At 45.9% G+C, this 21,267-nt stretch overlaps 1 protein-coding gene across 5 annotated transcripts in view; it reads left to right on the plus strand.

The window, feature by feature from the left end:
- The window catches only part of NTN1 (netrin 1), a 249,596-nt gene that overhangs the window by 220,761 nt on the left and 7,568 nt on the right, over positions 1–21,267 (plus strand). For 4 of the 5 annotated variants that reach the window (XM_072112622.1, XM_072112623.1, XM_072112624.1 and 1 more), the window contains 2 exons: positions 10,350–10,499; positions 12,017–12,070. In XM_072112622.1, the coding sequence (XP_071968723.1) occupies positions 10,350–10,499; positions 12,017–12,070 (204 nt within the window). The remainder of the gene's footprint in view (positions 1–10,349; positions 10,500–12,016; positions 12,071–21,267) is intronic. The other variant, XM_072112626.1, reaches the window with a different exon arrangement.

Here is a 21,267-nt window from a genome sequence, read left to right on the forward strand (position 1 = left end):
GGTGCCCCCGCAGCTATATCTGGAGGTGCTCCTGACTATAGGATTATACACAGGGCAGGGTTCTCAGGATTCGGGGCCCCTTCTTTACTGCTCATCAGGTTAACCCTCTCAGTAATATCCTCACAAGCAGCTGGCAGCCAAAACGTTAAATTCCAGTGACATAGAAAGAGGTTAATATTTTAGTATGGGTCTGCGCCCCCCCCCCCCTCGGCAGCCCGGCACAGGTGTGCATACCAGGGGACAGTGGGACGCATTGAACAGGTTAAGCAGACCTGGAGAAAAGTAAAGGGGGGAGGGGGGAGATTTTGGTACAAAGGCTGGATGCTTTGACAAATGGTCCCAGACATATTTTTGGGGCAGATTGGAAGGAGGGTGGAGGGGAACCGGCAGGTTAAGCCACTTGCAAACACATGAGAGAGTGAAGGGAGGAGGGGGCACCTGGGTATGTGGATGCAGGTGTTATCCGCCCGAGGTGGGGCCGTTCTCACAAGATCCAGCCATACACCGCAGCTTTATCAGGGACTAGTGAGACACATCCAGCCATACACCGCAGCTTTATCAGGGACTAGTGAGATACATCCAGCCATACACCGCAGCTTTATCAGGGACTAGTGAGACACATCCAGCCATACACCGCAGCTTTATCAGGGACTAGTGAGACACATCCAGCCATACACCGCAGCTTTATCAGGGACTAGTGAGATACATCCAGCCATACACCGCAGCTTTATCAGGGACTAGTGAGACACATCCAGCCATACACCGCAGCTTTATCAGGGACTAGTGAGACACATGCAGAGATACACCGCAGCTTTATCAGGGACTAGTGAGACACATCCAGCCATACACCGCAGCTTTATCAGGGACTAGTGAGACACATCCAGCCATACACCGCAGCTTTATCAGGGACTAGTGAGACACATCCAGCCATACACCGCAGCTTTATCAGGGACTAGTGAGACACATGCAGAGATACACAGCAGCTTTATCAGGGACTAGTGAGAAACATCCAGCCATACACCGCAGCTTTATCAGGGACTAGTGAGACACATCCAGAGATACACCGCAGCTTTATCAGGGACTAGTGAGACACATCCATCCATACACAGCAGCTTTATCAGGGACTAGTGAGACACATCCAGCCATACACCGCGGCTTTATCAGGGACTAGTGAGACACATCCAGCCATACACCGCAGCTTTATCAGGGACTAGTGAGACACATGCAGAGATACACCGCAGCTTTATCAGGGACTAGTGAGACACATCCAGCCATACACCGCAGCTTTATCAGGGACTAGTGAGAAACATCCAGCCATACACCGCAGCTTTATCAGGGACTAGTGAGACACATCCAGAGATACACCGCAGCTTTATCAGGGACTAGTGAGACACATGCAGAGATACACCGCAGCTTTATCAGGGACTAGTGAGACACATCCATCCATACACAGCAGCTTTATCAGGGACTAGTGAGACACATCCAGCCATACACCGCAGCTTTATCAGGGACTAGTGAGACACATGCAGAGATACACCGCAGCTTTATCAGGGACTAGTGAGACACATCCAGCCATACACCGCAGCTTTATCAGGGACTAGTGAGACACATCCAGCCATACACCGCAGCTTTATCAGGGACTAGTGAGACACATCCAGCCATACACCGCAGCTTTATCAGGGACTAGTGAGACACATCCAGCCATACACCGCAGCTTTATCAGGGACTAGTGAGACACATCCAGCCATACACAGCAGCTTTATCAGGGACTAGTGAGATACATCCAGCCATACACCGCAGCTTTATCAGGGACTAGTGAGACACATGCAGAGATACACAGCAGCTTTATCAGGGACTAGTGAGACACATCCAGCCATACACAGCAGCTTTATCAGGGACTAGTGAGACACATCCATCCATACACAGCAGCTTTATCAGGGACTAGTGAGACACATCCAGCCATACACAGCAGCTTTATAAGGGACTAGTGAGACACATCCAGAGATACACAGCAGCTTTATCAGGGACTAGTGAGATACATCCAGCCATACACCGCAGCTTTATCAGGGACTAGTGAGATACATCCAGCCATACACCGCAGCTTTATCAGGGACTAGTGAGACACATCCAGCCATACACAGCAGCTTTATCAGGGACTAGTGAGACACATCCAGAGATACACCACAGCTTTATCAGGGACTAGTGAGACACATGCAGAGATACACCGCAGCTTTATCAGGGACTAGTGAGACACATCCAGCCATACACCGCAGCTTTATCAGGGACTAGTGAGACACATCCAGCCATACACCGCAGCTTTATCAGGGACTAGTGAGACACATCCAGCCATACACCACAGCTTTATCAGGGACTAGTGAGACACATCCAGTCATACACCGCAGCTTTATCAGGGACTAGTGAGATACATCCAGCCATACACCGCAGCTTTATCAGGGACTAGTGAGACACATCCAGCCATACACAGCAGCTTTATCAGGGACTAGTGAGACACATCCAGCCATACACAGCAGCTTTATCAGGGACTAGTGAGACACATCCAGCCATACACCGCAGCTTTATCAGGGACTAGTGAGACACATCCAGCCATACACCGCAGCTTTATCAGGGACTAGTGAGAAACATCCAGAGATACACCGCAGCTTTATCAGGGACTAGTGAGACACATCCAGCCATACACCACAGCTTTATCAGGGACTAGTGAGACACATGCAGAGATACACCGCAGCTTTATCAGGGACTAGTGAGATACATCCAGCCATACACAGCAGCTTTATCAGGGACTAGTGAGATACATCCAGCCATACACCGCAGCTTTATCAGGGACTAGTGAGACACATCCAGCCATACACCGCAGCTTTATCAGGGACTAGTGAGAAACATCCAGCCATACACAGCAGCTTTATCAGGGACTAGTGAGACACATCCAGCCATACACCGCAGCTTTATCAGGGACTAGCGAGACACATCCAGAGATACACAGCAGCTTTATCAGGGACTAGTGAGAAACATCCAGAGATACACCGCAGCTTTATCAGGGACTAGTGAGAAACATCCAGCCATACACCGCAGCTTTATCAGGGACTAGTGAGACACATCCATCCATACACAGCAGCTTTATCAGGGACTAGTGAGAAACATCCAGAGATACACCGCAGCTTTATCAGGGACTAGTGAGACACATCCAGCCATACACCGCAGCTTTATCAGGGACTAGTGAGATACATCCAGCCATACACCGCAGCTTTATCAGGGACTAGTGAGACACATGCAGAGATACACAGCAGCTTTATCAGGGACTAGTGAGACACATCCAGCCATACACCGCAGCTTTATCAGGGACTAGTGAGACACATCCAGCCATACACCGCAGCTTTATCAGGGACTAGTGAGATACATCCAGCCATACACCGCAGCTTTATCAGGGACTAGAGAGACACATCCAGCCATACACCGCAGCTTTATCAGGGACTAGTGAGATACATCCAGCCATACACCGCAGCTTTATCAGGGACTAGTGAGACACATCCATCCATACACAGCAGCTTTATCAGGGACTAGTGAGAAACATCCAGAGATACACCGCAGCTTTATCAGGGACTAGTGAGACACATCCAGCCATACACCGCAGCTTTATCAGGGACTAGTGAGATACATCCAGCCATACACCGCAGCTTTATCAGGGACTAGTGAGACACATCCAGCCATACAAAGCAGCTTTATCAGGGACTAGTGAGACACATCCAGAGATACACAGCAGCTTTATCAGGGACTAGTGAGACACATGCAGAGATACACAGCAGCTTTATCAGGGACTAGTGAGATACATCCAGCCATACACAGCAGCTTTAACAGGGACTAGTGAGACACATCCAGCCATACACCGCAGCTTTATCAGGGACTAGTGAGATACATCCAGCCATACACCGCAGCTTTATCAGGGACTAGAGAGACACATCCAGCCATACACCGCAGCTTTATCAGGGACTTGTGAGACACATCCAGAGATACACAGCAGCTTTATAAGGGACTAGTGAGACACATCCAGCCATACACCGCAGCTTTATCAGGGACTAGTGAGACACATCCAGCCATACACCGCAGCTTTATCAGGGACTAGTGAGACACATCCAGCCATACCCAGCAGCTTTATCAGGGACTAGTGAGACACATGCAGAGATACACCGCAGCTTTATCAGGGACTAGTGAGACACATCCAGCCATATACCGCAGCTTTATCAGGGACTAGTGAGACACAACCATCCATACACCGCAGCTTTATCAGGGACTAGTGAGACACATCCATCCATACACAGCAGCTTTATCAGGGACTAGTGAGAAACATCCAGAGATACACCGCAGCTTTATCAGGGACTAGTGAGATACATGCAGAGATACACAGCAGCTTTATCAGGGACTAGTGAGATACATCCAGCCATACACCGCAACTTTATCAGGGACTAGTGAGACACATCCAGCCATACACCGCAGCTTTATCAGGGACTAGTGAGAAACATCCAGCCATACACCGCAGCTTTATCAGGGACTAGTGAGACACAACCATCCATACACCGCAGCTTTATCAGGGACTAGTGAGAAACATCCAGCCATACACCGCAGCTTTATCAGGGACTAGTGAGACACATCCAGCCAATACACAGCAGCTTTATCAGGGACTAGTGAGACACATCCAGAGATACACCGCAGCTTTATCAGGGACTAGTGAGACACATCCAGCCATACACCGCAGCTTTATCAGGGACTAGTGAGAAACATCCAGAGATACACCGCAGCTTTATCAGGGACTAGTGAGAAACATCCAGCCATACACCGCAGCTTTATCAGGGACTAGTGAGACACATCCAGAGATACACAGCAGCTTTATCAGGGACTAGTGAGACACATCCAGCCATACACAGCATGATAGGATGGTGGTATTACTCATAGGATGGCGGTATTACTGTTAGGATGGCGGTATTACTGTTAGGATGGCGGTATTAGCTATAAGATGGCGGTATTACTGTTAGGATGGCGGTATTACTGTTAGGATGGCGGTATTACTGATAGGATGGCGGTATTACTGTTAGGATTGAGGTATTACTGTTAGGATGGCTGTATTACTGTTAGGATGGCGGTATTACTGATAGGATGGCGGTATTACTGGTAGGATGGCAGTTTTAATATAGGATGGCGGTATTAATGATAGGATGGCGGTATTACTGTTAGGATGGCGGTATTACTGTTAGGATGGCGGTATTACTGTTAGGATGGCTGTATTACTGGTAGGATGGCGGTATTACTGGTAGGATGGCGGTATTACTGTTAGGATGGCGGTATTACTGACAGGATGGCGGTATTACTGTTAGGATGGCGGTATTAGTATAGGATGGCGGTATTAGTTATAGGATGGCTGTATTAGCATAGGATGGCAGTATTACTGTTAGGATGGCGGTATTACTGATAGGATGGCTGTATTACTGTTAGGATGGCGGTATTACTGTTAGGATGGCTGTATTACTGTTAGGATGGCGGTATTACTGTTAGGATGGCTGTATTACTGTTAGGATGGCGGTATTACTGTTAGGATGGCGGTATTACTGTTAGGATGGCGGTATTACTGATAGGATGGCTGTATTACTGTTAGGATGGCGGTATTACTGTTAGGATGGCGGTATTACTGTTAGGATGGCTGTATTACTGTTAGGATGGCGGTATTACTGTTAGGATGGCGGTATTACTGTTAGGATGGCTGTATTACTGTTAGGATGGCGGTATTACTGATAGGATGGCGGTATTACTGTTAGGACGGCGCTATTACTGGTTGGATGACGGTATTACTGTTAGGATGGCGGTATTACTGTTAGGATGGCGGTATTAGTTATATGATGGCTGTATTACTGTTAGGATGGCGGTATTAGTATAGGATGGCGGTATTACTGATAGTATGGCTGTATTACTGTTAGGATGGCGGTATTAGTTATAGGATGGCGGTATTACTGATAGGATGGTGGTATTACTGTTAGGATGGCGGTATTACTGATAGTATGGCGGTATTACTAGTAGGATGGCGGTATTACTGATAGGATGGCGGTATTAATGATAGGATGTCTGTATTACTGATAGGATGGCGGTATTATTGTTAGGATGGCTGTATTACTGTTAGGATGGTGGTATTACTGATAGTATGGCGGTATTACTGGTAGGATGGCGGTATTAGTACAGGATGGCAGTATTACTGTTAGGATTGAGGTATTACTGTTAGGATGGCGGTATTAGTATAGGATGGCGGTATTACTGTTAGGATGGCAGTATTAGTATAGGACGGCAGTATTAGTATAGGATGGCGGTATTAGTTATAGGATGGCGGTATTAGTTATAGGATGGCGGTATTAGTTATAGGATGGCTGTATTAGTAAAGGATGGCGGTATTACTGTTAGGATGGCGGTATTACTGTTAGGATGGCTGTATTACTGTTAGGATGGCTGTATTACTGTTAGGATGGCTGTATTACTGTTAGGATGGCGGTATTAGTACAGGACGGCAGTATTAGTATAGGATGGCGGTATTACTGGTAGGATGACGGTATTTCTGGTAGGATGGCGGTATTACTGTTAGGATGGCGGTATTACTGGTAGGATGGCGGTATTAGTACAGGACGGCAGTATTAGTATAGGATGGCGGTATTAGTATAGGATGTCGGTATTAGTATAGGATGGCGGTATTACTGTTAGGATTGAGGTATTACTGTTAGGATGGCGGTATTAGTATAGGATGGCGGTATTACTGTTAGGATGGCTGTATTACTGTTAGGATGGTGGTATTACTGTTAGGATGGCGGTATTACTGTTAGGATTGAGGTATTAGTATAGGATGGCGGTATTACTATTAGGATGGCGGTATTACTGTTAGGATTGAGGTATTAGTATAGGATGGCGGTATTACTGTTAGGATGGCTGTATTACTGTTAGGATGGTGGTATTACTGTTAGGATGGCGGTATTACTGTTAGGATTGAGGTATTACTGTTAGGATGGCGGTATTACTGTTAGGATGGCGGTATTAGTATAGGATGGCGGTATTAGTATAGGATGGCGGTATTACTGATAGGATGGCGGTATTAGTATAGGACGGCAGTATTAGTATAGGATGGCGGTATTAGTTATAGGATGGCGGTATTAGTTATAGGATGGCGGTATTACTGTTAGGATGGCAGTATTACTGTTAGGATGGCGGTATTACTGATAGGATGGCGGTATTAGTATAGGACGGCAGTATTAGTATAGGATGGCGGTATTAGTATAGGATGGCGGTATTAGTATAGGATGGCGGTATTAGTTATAGGATGGCTGTATTAGTATAGGATGGCGGTATTACTGTTAGGATGGCGGTATTACTGTTAGGATGGCGGTATTACTGTTAGGATGGCGGTATTACTGTTAGGATGGCGGTATTACTGTTAGGATGGCGGTATTACTGTTAGGATGGCGGTATTAGTATAGGATGGCGGTATTACTGTTAGGATGGCGGTATTAGTATATGATGGCGGTATTACTGTTAGGATGGCGGTATTAGTATAGGATGGCGGTATTACTGTTAGGATGGCGGTATTAGTATATGATGGCGGTATTACTGTTAGGATGGCGGTATTAGTATAGGATGGCGGTATTACTGTTAGGATGGCGGTATTAGTATATGATGGCGGTATTACTGTTAGGATGGCGGTATTACTGTTATGATGGCGGTATTAGTATAGGACGGCGGTATTACTGTTAGGATGGCGGTATTACTGGTAGGATGGCGGTATTACTGTTAGGATGGCGGTATTAGTATAGGACGGCAGTATTACTGTTAGGATGGCGGTATTACTGTTAGGATGGCGGTATTAGTATAGGATGGCGGTATTACTGTTATGATGGCGGTATTAGTACAGGACGGCAGTAATCTATCACCAGTCCCCTGCAGCCTGCAGGTAGCGTCACCTCCATTGTCCTGATACCTCTGTATTGTAGTTGTACAGAGAAGGTGAGTTTATTATAATTCCTTCCTCGGATTAATCTCATCCGTATAATATTTCAGACTCTGGGACAATCCTGAAATTAGATCCATCCAGGGACGACCCCTGCATCAGCTGTAACCCCCTGTCTGCCAACCTAAAGCCTCTTATTAATTGCTATCAGACGCCAGGGACATGCAGGGAGCTGCCAGGAATCCAGTTTCCGGCCGTCCCTACGTTCCGGCTGCGTCTTTGTCCCATCTCAATAGAAAAGTTTTGATCGCTTTAATCCACCTGGACAAAACCAATCCTGCGTAGCTTTCACCTGTTAACCCCTTAGTCTCTGATGCAGAGCCAGATCTTAAAGGGAAACTCTGGAGTGATGTCACTAACCAGCAGCGGTGCCAAAACTGCATCGCGGCCACTTACTAACCTGCTCTCCATCCCCAAGGTGCCTCAGCAGATATCACGGCCTTGTCATCCCTGCTGCAGGGTATGATTATATATACAGTATTACACAGTAGTGGCCTCATGGCCTTTCCAATCAACCATGATTCTGGTATCAGATTAAAGAAGTGAATTCCATCTTTAAAACTGCACAAGGTTAAGGCTACAGAAGCGGAGATATAGAGCTATAGCTGGGAATGTGAGCTAATCCCATAGTGTGTAACTCACAGACCCTCCGGCATCCGCTGTGAACAATGAGATTAGCTTCTCCATTCTGACACCAGTACTGTAAAGCTCAATATATGGGGATGTAACATGATGCCGCCCCTCCAGCCTCTCAGCCTGACTCGTCTCTGGTATAGAGGCTGCAGGGGGAGAGTGACACTAGATGCCTATATCTGGGGTTATATAGCTACTAGAACCACAGTTCTGGTATCAGATTAATAAGATTAAAAAATTGCATTTCACATCACGCTTGTGGTTCTACAGAACCAGAGATATAGACAGAATTGGATCTTTCTCTGTTGCTCACATTCCTAACTATGGATTCACCTTCCCATATAACGGTCTGTGTAGCCCATGGAGACACAAGACTGATGTGGTTTGAAAGATAAAATTTTCTTTTATAATCCGAAACCAGAACCTTGGTTCCAGCTGATCCGGGGCTCATGTCATAGGTCATGGATATGAGCCGGACTCTTCCTAAGCTATATATGGCTTCATTCTGACCTGTCTGGCCCTATAAATAACCGCCCCATCCCTATGACCTTTGTCCCTTTTGTCACTTTTCTATAAATATATCGCGTGACCTTTCAGCGCGTTCTTGTCTTACAGATGTACGCGCGGGTGACGTGCCAGGTGTGATGTGTGCATGTAGGATCCGCATTGCTCCCTGCACCTGTGCCAGCAAGCAGGTGCTTTAACCTCTCACCTCCCAGGGAGACATTCCAGGGGATGATGACTCAGGGCGCGTTCACACGTTGAGTTTTGGTCGCGTTTTCATTGCGTTTGAAACGCATATACAACAGCTGATGAGAGGTGATTTGCCTAATGACATTACCGTTTATGTTTGTAAATGCAATGTTAACGCATGTGTTAACATTGCGTTTACGGTGCATTTTGTAAACTGAAATGTTAACAGTGATGTAATTAGGCAAATCACCCCTCCTCAGCTGTTGTATATGTGTTTCAAACGCAATGAAAACGCAGCGCAAAACGCAACGTGTGAACGCGCCCTCAATGTCAAGATCTCTGCTTGCTGTCTACAGAATGTAAAGTGTGCACGCTGTGGTGTAGAGCTGTGTGTCCTGTCATACCTACGTAACATGGGGCATGTCCCAATATTATCCAAAACTGTATGGAAGTGTGTCCCCTGTCCTGACTGCATACCACAAAGCATCAGACCAGGAGAGCTTTACAGTCACTGACAGCAAGCGGAGATCTCCAGATCCGGTGGAGAGTTGAAACAAAGGACATTCGAAAGTGTCAAACTTTTTATTAAATACTTTGTGTTTGATCAAGAGGAATGTAACCCCCTTCTGCTGTGTGTGGGGGTGTTATAGGACGTGTGTCAGCATTATACTGACAGGCCACCGCTCACACACAGATGATGATAGTAATGATCATAATGTCAGTGCATTTTCTTGTTTCCAAAAAAAAAATTAAAAATTGCCAAAAATATTATGGTGAAAGTAAAAAGAATAAAGGTAATAATAATAGTATAAATGTTATAGCGTGTAATAGTCCATAGTGATTGTGCTTGAGTAGAGGCTTGCATGATATAGAGCCCTCCTGCTGTTCCCCTGCTCCCTCTCCTGTGTAATGTGGTTTTAGGTTTTGCTTTCTGACCTTGTGCTGTTTTCCAACCCCTTCTCCTCTGTTCCCCCCGCAGCCTGCGACTGCCATCCGGTTGGTGCGGCCGGCAAAACCTGTAATCAGACCACAGGGCAATGTCCTTGCAAAGATGGTGTGACTGGTATAACGTGCAATCGATGTGCCAAGGGCTACCAGCAAAGCCGCTCGCCCATTGCCCCCTGCATAAGTATGTGTTGTCACTGTGTTACGTGTTTTGTTATTCAGCAGCGCCCTGTACCCCTGTATCCCAATGCTATGACCAGGTGTATGCTGCTCGTCTTACTATGGACCCGACCCCATCTACTTATCTTATACTGCCTGCAAATATATATCCTGACCAGACAGCATAAGCTTAGATACAGCAGTATCACACATGATGGCATTAGATATATTAACTCAGCTGATTAGGAGGGTAAAAGACAGTATCACCCATAAAGGATAGGATTAGATACACAGCTCAGCAGACCGTATCACATGAGAGGATTAGATACACAGCTCAGCAGTATCACACTGGATAGGATTAGATACACAGTTCAGCAAACAGTATCACACATGATATGATTAGATACACAGCTCAGTAGACAGTATCACACAGGATAGGATTAGATACACAGCTCAGCAGACAGTATCACACATAATAGGATTAGATACAGAGCTCAGCAGTCAGTATCACACAGGATAGGATTAGATACACAGTTCAGCAAACAGTATCACACATGATATGATTAGATACACAGCTCAGTAGACAGTATCACACAGGATAGGATTAGATACACAGCTCAGCAGACAGTATCACACATAATAGGATTAGATACAGAGCTCAGCAGTCAGTATCACACAGGATAGGATTAGATACACAGTTCAGCAGACAGTATCACACATCATAGGATTAGATACACAGCTCAGCAGCCAGTATCACACAGGATAGGATTAGATACACAGTTCAGCAGACAGTATCACACAGGATAGGATTAGATACACAGTTCAGCAGACAGTATCACACAGGATAGGATTAGGTACAATCTTAATAGTATCACACAGGAAAGGATTAGATACACCACCTCAGCAGACAGTATCACACAGGATAGGATTAGATACACTGCAAAGAATAAAGTATCATATATGATGAGATTAGATACACAGACCAAGTGAAGTTATCCGCATCATGCCTTGTGCCTCCCTGTAGTTTCGGGTCGGGTCCATGTGAGTCGGTTCTGATATCTCTGTATATAATGGAGGTGGCAGATCCTATTATGTATCTGTACAGCATACACTTCCCGCTACACAACATGACATCTATGCTATACTTTGTTGTGTTGTGTTAATAAAGTTCTATCAGCCTATAATGAACAGGCCTGTTCCACTTACATGTGTAGTGTTCACATTCACTGCCGGCAAGCAGAGATATAGGAGAAGCTGTTCATTATACGATGATTACACAAAACCAAAAACAAAACCTGAAAAATCTGTAAAAATGTCATGAACTTCATTCCATTCCCATTTTTCTCCTCTTTTTCCTCTTCCCTTCTATGTCCTGACTTTCACTCATCCCTCGCTTCCATTAATCCTGCCAGCAAGTAGCCGCAGAGAGCGCCCCCCGACTCCCGAGGGGAGACTAACAACCAATAGCAGTGCTGCATTGTCCCTGTGCCATATGGAGATTGTAACATTGTGTCTCTCACTTTCTCTCCCGGAATTCTATAGAGATCCCAGTGGCTCCGCCCACTACGGCAGCCAGCAGCACAGAGGAGCCCGCAGGTAAGTCCTTACAGGGGGGACACAATACCATGAGTTATTCCCATGGAAAGTTTTTATGTGTGCATACTGGATTCTTCCAAATCTGTGTCTTAGATTAACATTTGTGCACTTTGCTTTTGGGGCTTTTCATCCCGTTTCCCGTCACGTAGCGCCAGGTGATAGCACTCGCCCGCTCATGCTTGTGCTCAGACATATTTTGGGAAATTACAAAGTCAGCCGGATCTTTAATTGGCGTAAAATTATTTTCATCTGCAGAATGGGGGGAAAAACGAAATTTTGAATCAATTTCAGGTAAATATTTTGTTAATCGCATAAACTCAATTATAGAAGAATTTGTACATAAACACTGGTCTGCTAGGCCTCAAGCCTGTCACCCCCGAGCATCTGCTACACAGCGGCCACCATGTTATTACTGCACGTGTAATATACCGTATATCACATCCCCTACACAGGACATATATACTATACACCGCATCCCCTACACAGGACATATATACTATACACCGCATCCCCTACACAGGACATATATACTATACACTGCATCCCCTACACAGGACATATATACTATACACCGCACCCCCTACACAGGAGATATATACTATACACCGCATCCCCATACACAGGACATATATACTATACACCGCACCCCCTACACAGGACATATATACTATACACTGCATCCCCTACACAGGAGATATATACTATACACCGCATCCCCATACACAGGACATATATACTATACACCGCATCCCCTACACAGGACATATATACTATACACTGCATCCCCTACACAGGACATATATACTATACACCGCATCCCCTACACAGGACATATATACTATACACCGCATCCCCTACACAGGACATATATACTATACACCGCATCCCCTACACAGGACATATATACTATACACCGCACCCCCTACACAGGACATATATACTATACACCGCATCCCCTACACAGGACATATATACTATACACTGCATCCCCTACACAGGACATATATACTATACATCCCATCCCCCACACAGGACATATATACTATACACCGCATCCCCTACACAGGACATATATACTATACACCGCATCCCCTACACAGGACATATATACTATACACTGCATCCCCTACACAGGACATATATACTATACACCGCACCCCCTACACAGGAGATATATACTATACACCGCATCCCCATACACAGGACATATATACTATACACCGCATCCCCTACACAGGACATATATACTATACACTGCATCCCCTACACAGGACATATATACTATACACCGCATCCCCTACACAGGACATATATACTATACACCGCATCCCCTACACAGGACATATATACTATACACTGCATCCCCTACACAGGAGATATATACTATACACTACATCCCCTACACAGGAGATATATACTATACACCGCATCCCCATACACAGGACATATATACTATACACCGCATCCCCTACACAGGAGATATATACTATACACCGCATCCCCTACACAGGACATATATACTATACACTACATCCCCTACACAGGACATATATACTATACACCGCATCCCCTACACAGGACATATATACTATACACCGCATCCCCTACACAGGACATATATACTATACACCGCATCCCCTACACAGGACATATATACTATACACCGCACCCCCTACACAGGACATATATACTATACACCGCATCCCCTACACAGGACATATATACTATACACCGCATCCCCTACACAGGACATATATACTATACACCGCATCCCCTACACAGGACATATATACTATACACCGCATCCCCTACACAGGACATATATACTATACACCGCATCTCCTACACAGGACATATATACTATACACCGCATCCCCTACACAGGACATATATACTATACACCGCATCCCCTACACAGGACATATATACTATACACCGCATCCCCTACACAGGACATATATACTATACACCGCATCCCCATACACAGGACATATATACTATACACCGCATCCCCTACACAGGACATATATACTATACACCACATCCCCTACACAGGACATATATACTATACACCGCATCCCCTACACAGGACATATATACTATACACCGCATCCCCTACACAGGACATATATACTATACACTGCATCTCCTACACAGGACATATATACTATACACTGCATCTCCTACACAGGACATATATACTATACACCGCATCCCCTACACAGGACATATATACTATACACCGCATCCCCTACACAGGACATATATACTATACACTGCATCCCCTACACAGGACATATATACTATACACTACATCCCCTACACAGGACATATATACTATACACTGCATCCCCTACACAGGACATATATACTATACACCGCATCCCCTACACAGGACATATATACTATACACCGCATCCCCGACACAGGACATATATACTATACACTACATCCCCTACACAGGACATATATACTATACACCGCATCCCCTACACAGGACATATATACTATACACTGCATCCCCTACACAGGAGATATATACTATACACCGCATCCCCTACACAGGAGATATATACTATACACCGCATCCCCTACACAGGACATATATACTATACACCGCATCCCCTACACAGGACATATATACTATACACCGCATCTCCTACACAGGACATATATACTATACATCCCATCCCCCACACAGGACATATATACTATACACCGCATCCCCTACACAGGACATATATACTATACACCACATCCCCTACACAGGACATATGTACTATACACCGCATCCCCTACACAGGACATATATACTATACACCGCATCCCCTACACAGGACATATATACTATACACCACATCCCCTACACAGGACATATATACTATACACCGCATCCCCATACACAGGACATATATACTATACACCACATCCCCTACACAGGACATATGTACTATACACCGCATCCCCTACACAGGACATATATACTATACACCGCATCCCCTACACAGGACATATATACTATACACCACATCCCCTACACAGGACATATATACTATACACCGCATCCCCTACACAGGACATATATACTATACACCGCATCCCCTACACAGGACATATATACTATACACCGCATCCCCTACACAGGACATATATACTATACACCACATCCCCTACACAGGACATATATACTATACACCGCATCCCCTACACAGGAGATATATACTATACACCGCATCCCCTACACAGGACATATATACTATACACCGCATCCCCTACACAGGACATATGTACTATACACCGCATCCACTACACAGGACATATATACTATACACTGCATCTCCTACACAGGACATATATACTATACACCGCATCCCCTACACAGGACATATATACTATACACCGCATCCCCTACACAGGACATATATACTATACACTGCATCCCCTACACAGGACATATATACTATACACCGCATCCCCTACACAGGACATATATACTATACACTGCATCCCCTACACAGGAGATATATACTATACACCGCATCCCCTACACAGGAGATATATACTATACACCGCATCCCCTACACAGGACATATATACTATACACCGCATCCCCTACACAGGACATATATACTATACACTACATCCCCTACACAGGACATATATACTATACACCGCATCCCCTACACAGGACATATATACTATACACTGCATCCCCTACACAGGAGATATATACTATACACCGCATCCCCTACACAGGAGATATATACTATACACCGCATCCCCTACACAGGACATATATACTATACACCGCATCCCCTACACAGGACATATATACTATACACCGCATCTCCTACACAGGACATATATACTATACATCCCATCCCCCACACAGGACATATATACTATACACCGCATCCCCTACACAGGACATATATACTATACACCACATCCCCTACACAGGACATATGTACTATACACCGCATCCCCTACACAGGACATATATACTATACACCGCATCCCCTACACAGGACATATATACTATACACCACATCCCCTACACAGGACATATATACTATACACCGCATCCCCATACACAGGACATATATACTATACACCACATCCCCTACACAGGACATATGTACTATACACCGCATCCCCTACACAGGACATATATACTATACACCGCATCCCCTACACAGGACATATATACTATACACTGCATCCCCTACACAGGACATATATACTATACACCGCATCCCCTACACAGGACATATGTACTATACACCGCATCCCCGACACAGGACATATATACTATACACTACATCCCCTACACAGGACATATATACTATACACCGCATCCCCTACACAGGACATATATACTATACACCGCATCCCCTACACAGGACATATATACTATACACTACATCCCCTACACAGGACATATGTACTATACACCGCATCCCCTACACAGGACATATATACTATACACCGCATCCCCTACACAGGACATATATACTATACACCACATCCCCTACACAGGACATATATACTATACACCACATCCCCTACACAGGACATATATACTATACACCGCATCCCCTACACAGGACATATGTACTATACACCGCATCCCCTACACAGGACATATACTATACACCGCATCCCCTACACAGGAGATATATACTATACACCGCATCCCCTACACAGGACATATATACTATACACTGCATCCCCTACACAGGACATATATACTATACACCACATCCCCTACACAGGACATATGTACTATACACCGCATCCCCTACACAGGACATATATACTATACACCGCATCCCCTACACAGGACATATATACTATACACCACATCCCCTACACAGGACATATATACTATACACCGCATCCCCTACACAGGACATATATACTATACACCGCACCCCCTACACAGGACATATATACTATACACCGCATCCCCTACACAGGACATATATACTATACACTGCATCCCCTACACAGGACATATATACTATACACCGCATCCCCATACACAGGACATATATACTATACACCGCATCCCCTACACAGGACATATATACTATACACTACATCCCCTACACAGGACATATATACTATACACCGCATCCCCTACACAGGACATATATACTATACACCGCATCCCCTACACAGGACATATATACTATACACTGCATCCCCTACACAGGACATATATACTATACACCGCATCCCCTACACAGGACATATATACTATACACCGCATCCCCTACACAGGACATATATACTATACACCGCATCCCCTACACAGGATGTATGTTTTGGAGGAGCCTCCTGTCAGGGTGCAGGTGTAGAATACATTGGGGGATTTAATGTCTGGTGATGTGTGGGAGCCCATCCTGGACCCTGGGATGATGAGCGGATGATGAGCGGATGATGAACGTCTCCCTCCACCATGGTCGCACTTATGTATCAGGCCGTGTTGGATTGTTGCTCGTGTTGGGACCTGCGGGATATGGTTCAGCAGCCCCTCATACGCTGCAGCCTCCTGACACTGAGGAGACGTGGATTAGCTGACAATGAAAGGAGACAGTAAGAAGCTGAGTGTAGACAGGGCCCTGACCGCCTGGAGCTCAGGACGCAGAAGACGTCCAGAAACAATGGATCAATTCTGTATCATCATGTACAGCCCCCTCCCAATACCTGCCGTACACCTAGCACTGCTACATGTCATCCACTACACAGCACCTCACAGCATGGGCTTAGATACACCACCTGGGGGGCAGTGTATAGCATGGGGAGCGGTGTATAGCATGGGGGACAGTGTATAGCATGGGGAGCGGTGTATGGCATGGGGGGAGGTGTATAGCATGGGGGGCAGTGTATAGTATGGGGGCAGTGTATAGCATGGGGGGCAGTGTATAGCAGGGGGGGCAGTGTATAGCATGGGGGAGGTGTATAGCATGGGGAGCGGTGTATGGCATGGGGGGAGGTGTATAGCATGGGGGACAGTGTATAGCATGGGGGCAGTGTATAGCATGGGGGGCAGTCTATAGCATGGGCGAGCGGTGTATAGCATGGGGGGCAGTGTATAGCATGGGCGGGCGTTGTATAGCATGGGCAGGCAGTGTATAGCATGGCGGCCTGTGTATAGCATGGGGGGCAGTGTATAGCATGGCGGCCTGTGTATAGCATGGGGGGCAGTGACACCTCTTGTGTAGGACTGTTGTCATGATAATCCCTGAGACATCTGAGAGGATTAGAGACACAATCTGGAGCTCAGCGCTGAGTGACGCCTGCATGTGGAGGATGAGGCCCCTCAGGCGCTTGTTTGAGCAGGGAATGTGCCTGACTATCTGAACGCACCGCCATTAATCCGTGACAAGAGATCACCCTGTGTCAGGACTGTTACAGGCTGAGCAGCGGGACCTGTCACCTTCCATCCTGACAATCAGTATCAGGTGACATGTAAGGGATCACATAATCACATGTAGTGGGGGGATCACAGCATTACCTGTTATTACAGCTCCAATCTATTCTGAGCTGCAAAACCACAGAAAACCTACGGACAAGGATGGCGCTGTTAGCAGTCAATTGCTTGGGATAACACAATCATTGAAGGTCGTTGTCGGACATGGTGGCCTCAGCATCCAAATGATGATAATTATGTTGGTACTGCACCAAACGCAGAGAGGGGAAAGGGTTATAAGTGGAGAACCTCTAAAAGGAACCTATCAGCAGGTGTGACCATACAGACTGCAGACACTGTTATGTACTGTCCCTGGAGAGATGTGTAATCAGACTGCTACTTGTGCTGTTAGTAGCAGCAGGACTGTGATATATGGATTTATATTCCAGGATTGTAGCTTCGGCATTTGGGTGCGTCCTCACACTGCTGTGCACTGAATTTAAAGAGCACAGCAGTGTGTGTACTTAGAGAATCAACAAGCTATTTTTTCACAGTCCTGCTGTTATAATTACAGAGCTCTCCTACATTACATTCGCTGCAGAGATCTCAGAGCACAGAAGTGTGAGGATACACCATATGTGCACTTGGAGAAGCCACAATACTGGAATATAAATCCATATATCACAGTCCTGCTGCTACTAACAACATACACAAAGGTCCGATTACACATATCTCCAGGGACAATACCTTACACTGGCTGCAGAGAGTACAGATCACAGCAGTGTGAGGATCTTCGTTAATGTGGAGAATCTACAAGCTGGAAATATAAATCCATATATCACAGTCCTGCTGCTACTATCAACATACACAAAGGTCTGATTACACATTTCTCCAGTCTGTAAGGTCACAGCTGATGATAGGTTCCCCTGAATCATCTCATACGTAGAAGGGTCCCTCTCCCAGCGCTGCACTATGAGCTCTTATAGGGAGTGTAAATTGGAGCACATTATGTTTGTGACATTTTTTCGGTCCCGGTTTCATGGATAGGCCGCCCCCTCCACCCCAGACCTGGGCGGCTGTGCGCTGCCTCCTGAGGCCTTCCTGTGTGTACTGACTACATATCTGTCTGCTTCTTCCTCAGTCCGCTGTGGGCTCCTCAGTTATTGATGGAGGCAGATAAGGTCCCGTGCCGCAGGCTGCCTCCTCATCCAGGGCTGGAGCCGTTTTCTTGGCAGAGCTTCTAGGATTCCATTGAGTATTAGTAATTCTCTATCCGCTTGCATTTCATTACATTCAATGACTTGCTCGGTGCAGGGTCGGCGCTCTGTGTAAGTGCCTGAGAATGCGTCCTGTGTGCTCACACTCACAGCTCTGCTACCCCGGGACTCACCTGAGGAGGCACAACTCACTGACCTCTGATGGATGAGGCTATAGACCAAAGAAGAAGATATTGTACACACCTACAGAACACCAGACAAATCAGCCTCAACGTGGAATATCAACAATCCCTGAAGTTCTGATACAATGAGTCCAAAGCTAATTATCTAAGAGCCTCCGCAGCCCCCTGTAGCATCCTCTGCACCATGTCACTGTTCACCTCCTACAATCCTCTCCATTGTACATAGAGAGCAAAGCGCTGACTGGTGACACTATGGACCTCGCGTCTAATCCTATACATCCACTGCCTCCGTACACATTCCTATAGAAAGGGAGCCAAAGAATTCACTGATTCTTCCTGTCTAAGACAAGTCAACCCTGAATGGCACAGAAGAACAATGGCCAGTTCCTGACAATAAGATGGTCCAGAGCTCTCACAGGGGGGGGTTAGGGTTTAGGTGAAAGAGACCACCGGAGGTGGAAGACTCCGCGCTGCTCTAATATAAAGCGCTTTGTTCTGGCTCTTCTCTTAGAAGAACAATGGCGACTTATTTGAATGGTGGAAGGTCTCGTTATGTTCTCCGTCCGGCCATTGTTGGGGACACGTATCAATCAGAGTTTGTAGAATGGAGCTTTCTTCTCTAGCGCTCCAGGTATGTCTATAACTCTTCAGTTTTGGGGTTGTACAGATATTACTGGAGGACACGGTGGTTTCTCCCTCGAAATTTGGGAAACCAGTAGTGTAGGAAGACTATTGGGACCATATGTGTTGTGTCTTCTCTTCAGATGGTGAAGCTTCTCCATGTCGTGTTCAGTAACTCGCATACTAGTCTTGCCGCTTGTCCGCTTTCCCTTCCAACTCTTCCCATCGGGATTGGGGCGGATCGTGAAAAGAGAGAAACCTTCAACGTTGTGGCTTGAGCTTCACGTGGAAGGTGCAGCTGGATTTGGTTATGGACGCGTTGCCTTCAGACTTGTCCTTCTCAAACTTTTTTTGTCGACCGAGTAGTTCAGAGGAGTCAATAACGGTCCGAACATCACGAGGAGACGTATCATGTCTGGCCATTGTCTACGGAGGAGCATCACAGGAGCCCCTGGACTGATAAAGGCTCTGGGATATTGGAGCTACTGAAGTCTTATCAAGAGTCCGGGTATCGACTTGAAGAGAAAACCAATTATCGGCTAATTAAAACTACTGGACCATGTTATTGAATAGGACGAGCCGAGGCCGAAACATCCGACAGTCGCAACTCTCAAATTCTTCAGTCTCGGAAGGAAGGAGATTAAACCGATGCAAAAAATAAGAGAAGTCACAGATTCCACGAGCCAAACTTCTGAGAAGGATTTTGCCGACAGAATTTTTGTTTCCCGTTTGTTAGTTTTTTTACAATAAAAACCCTGA

This window comes from Engystomops pustulosus, chromosome 6 (assembly GCF_040894005.1).
Source record: "Engystomops pustulosus chromosome 6, aEngPut4.maternal, whole genome shotgun sequence".
Taxonomy (NCBI): Eukaryota; Metazoa; Chordata; class Amphibia; order Anura; family Leptodactylidae; genus Engystomops; species Engystomops pustulosus.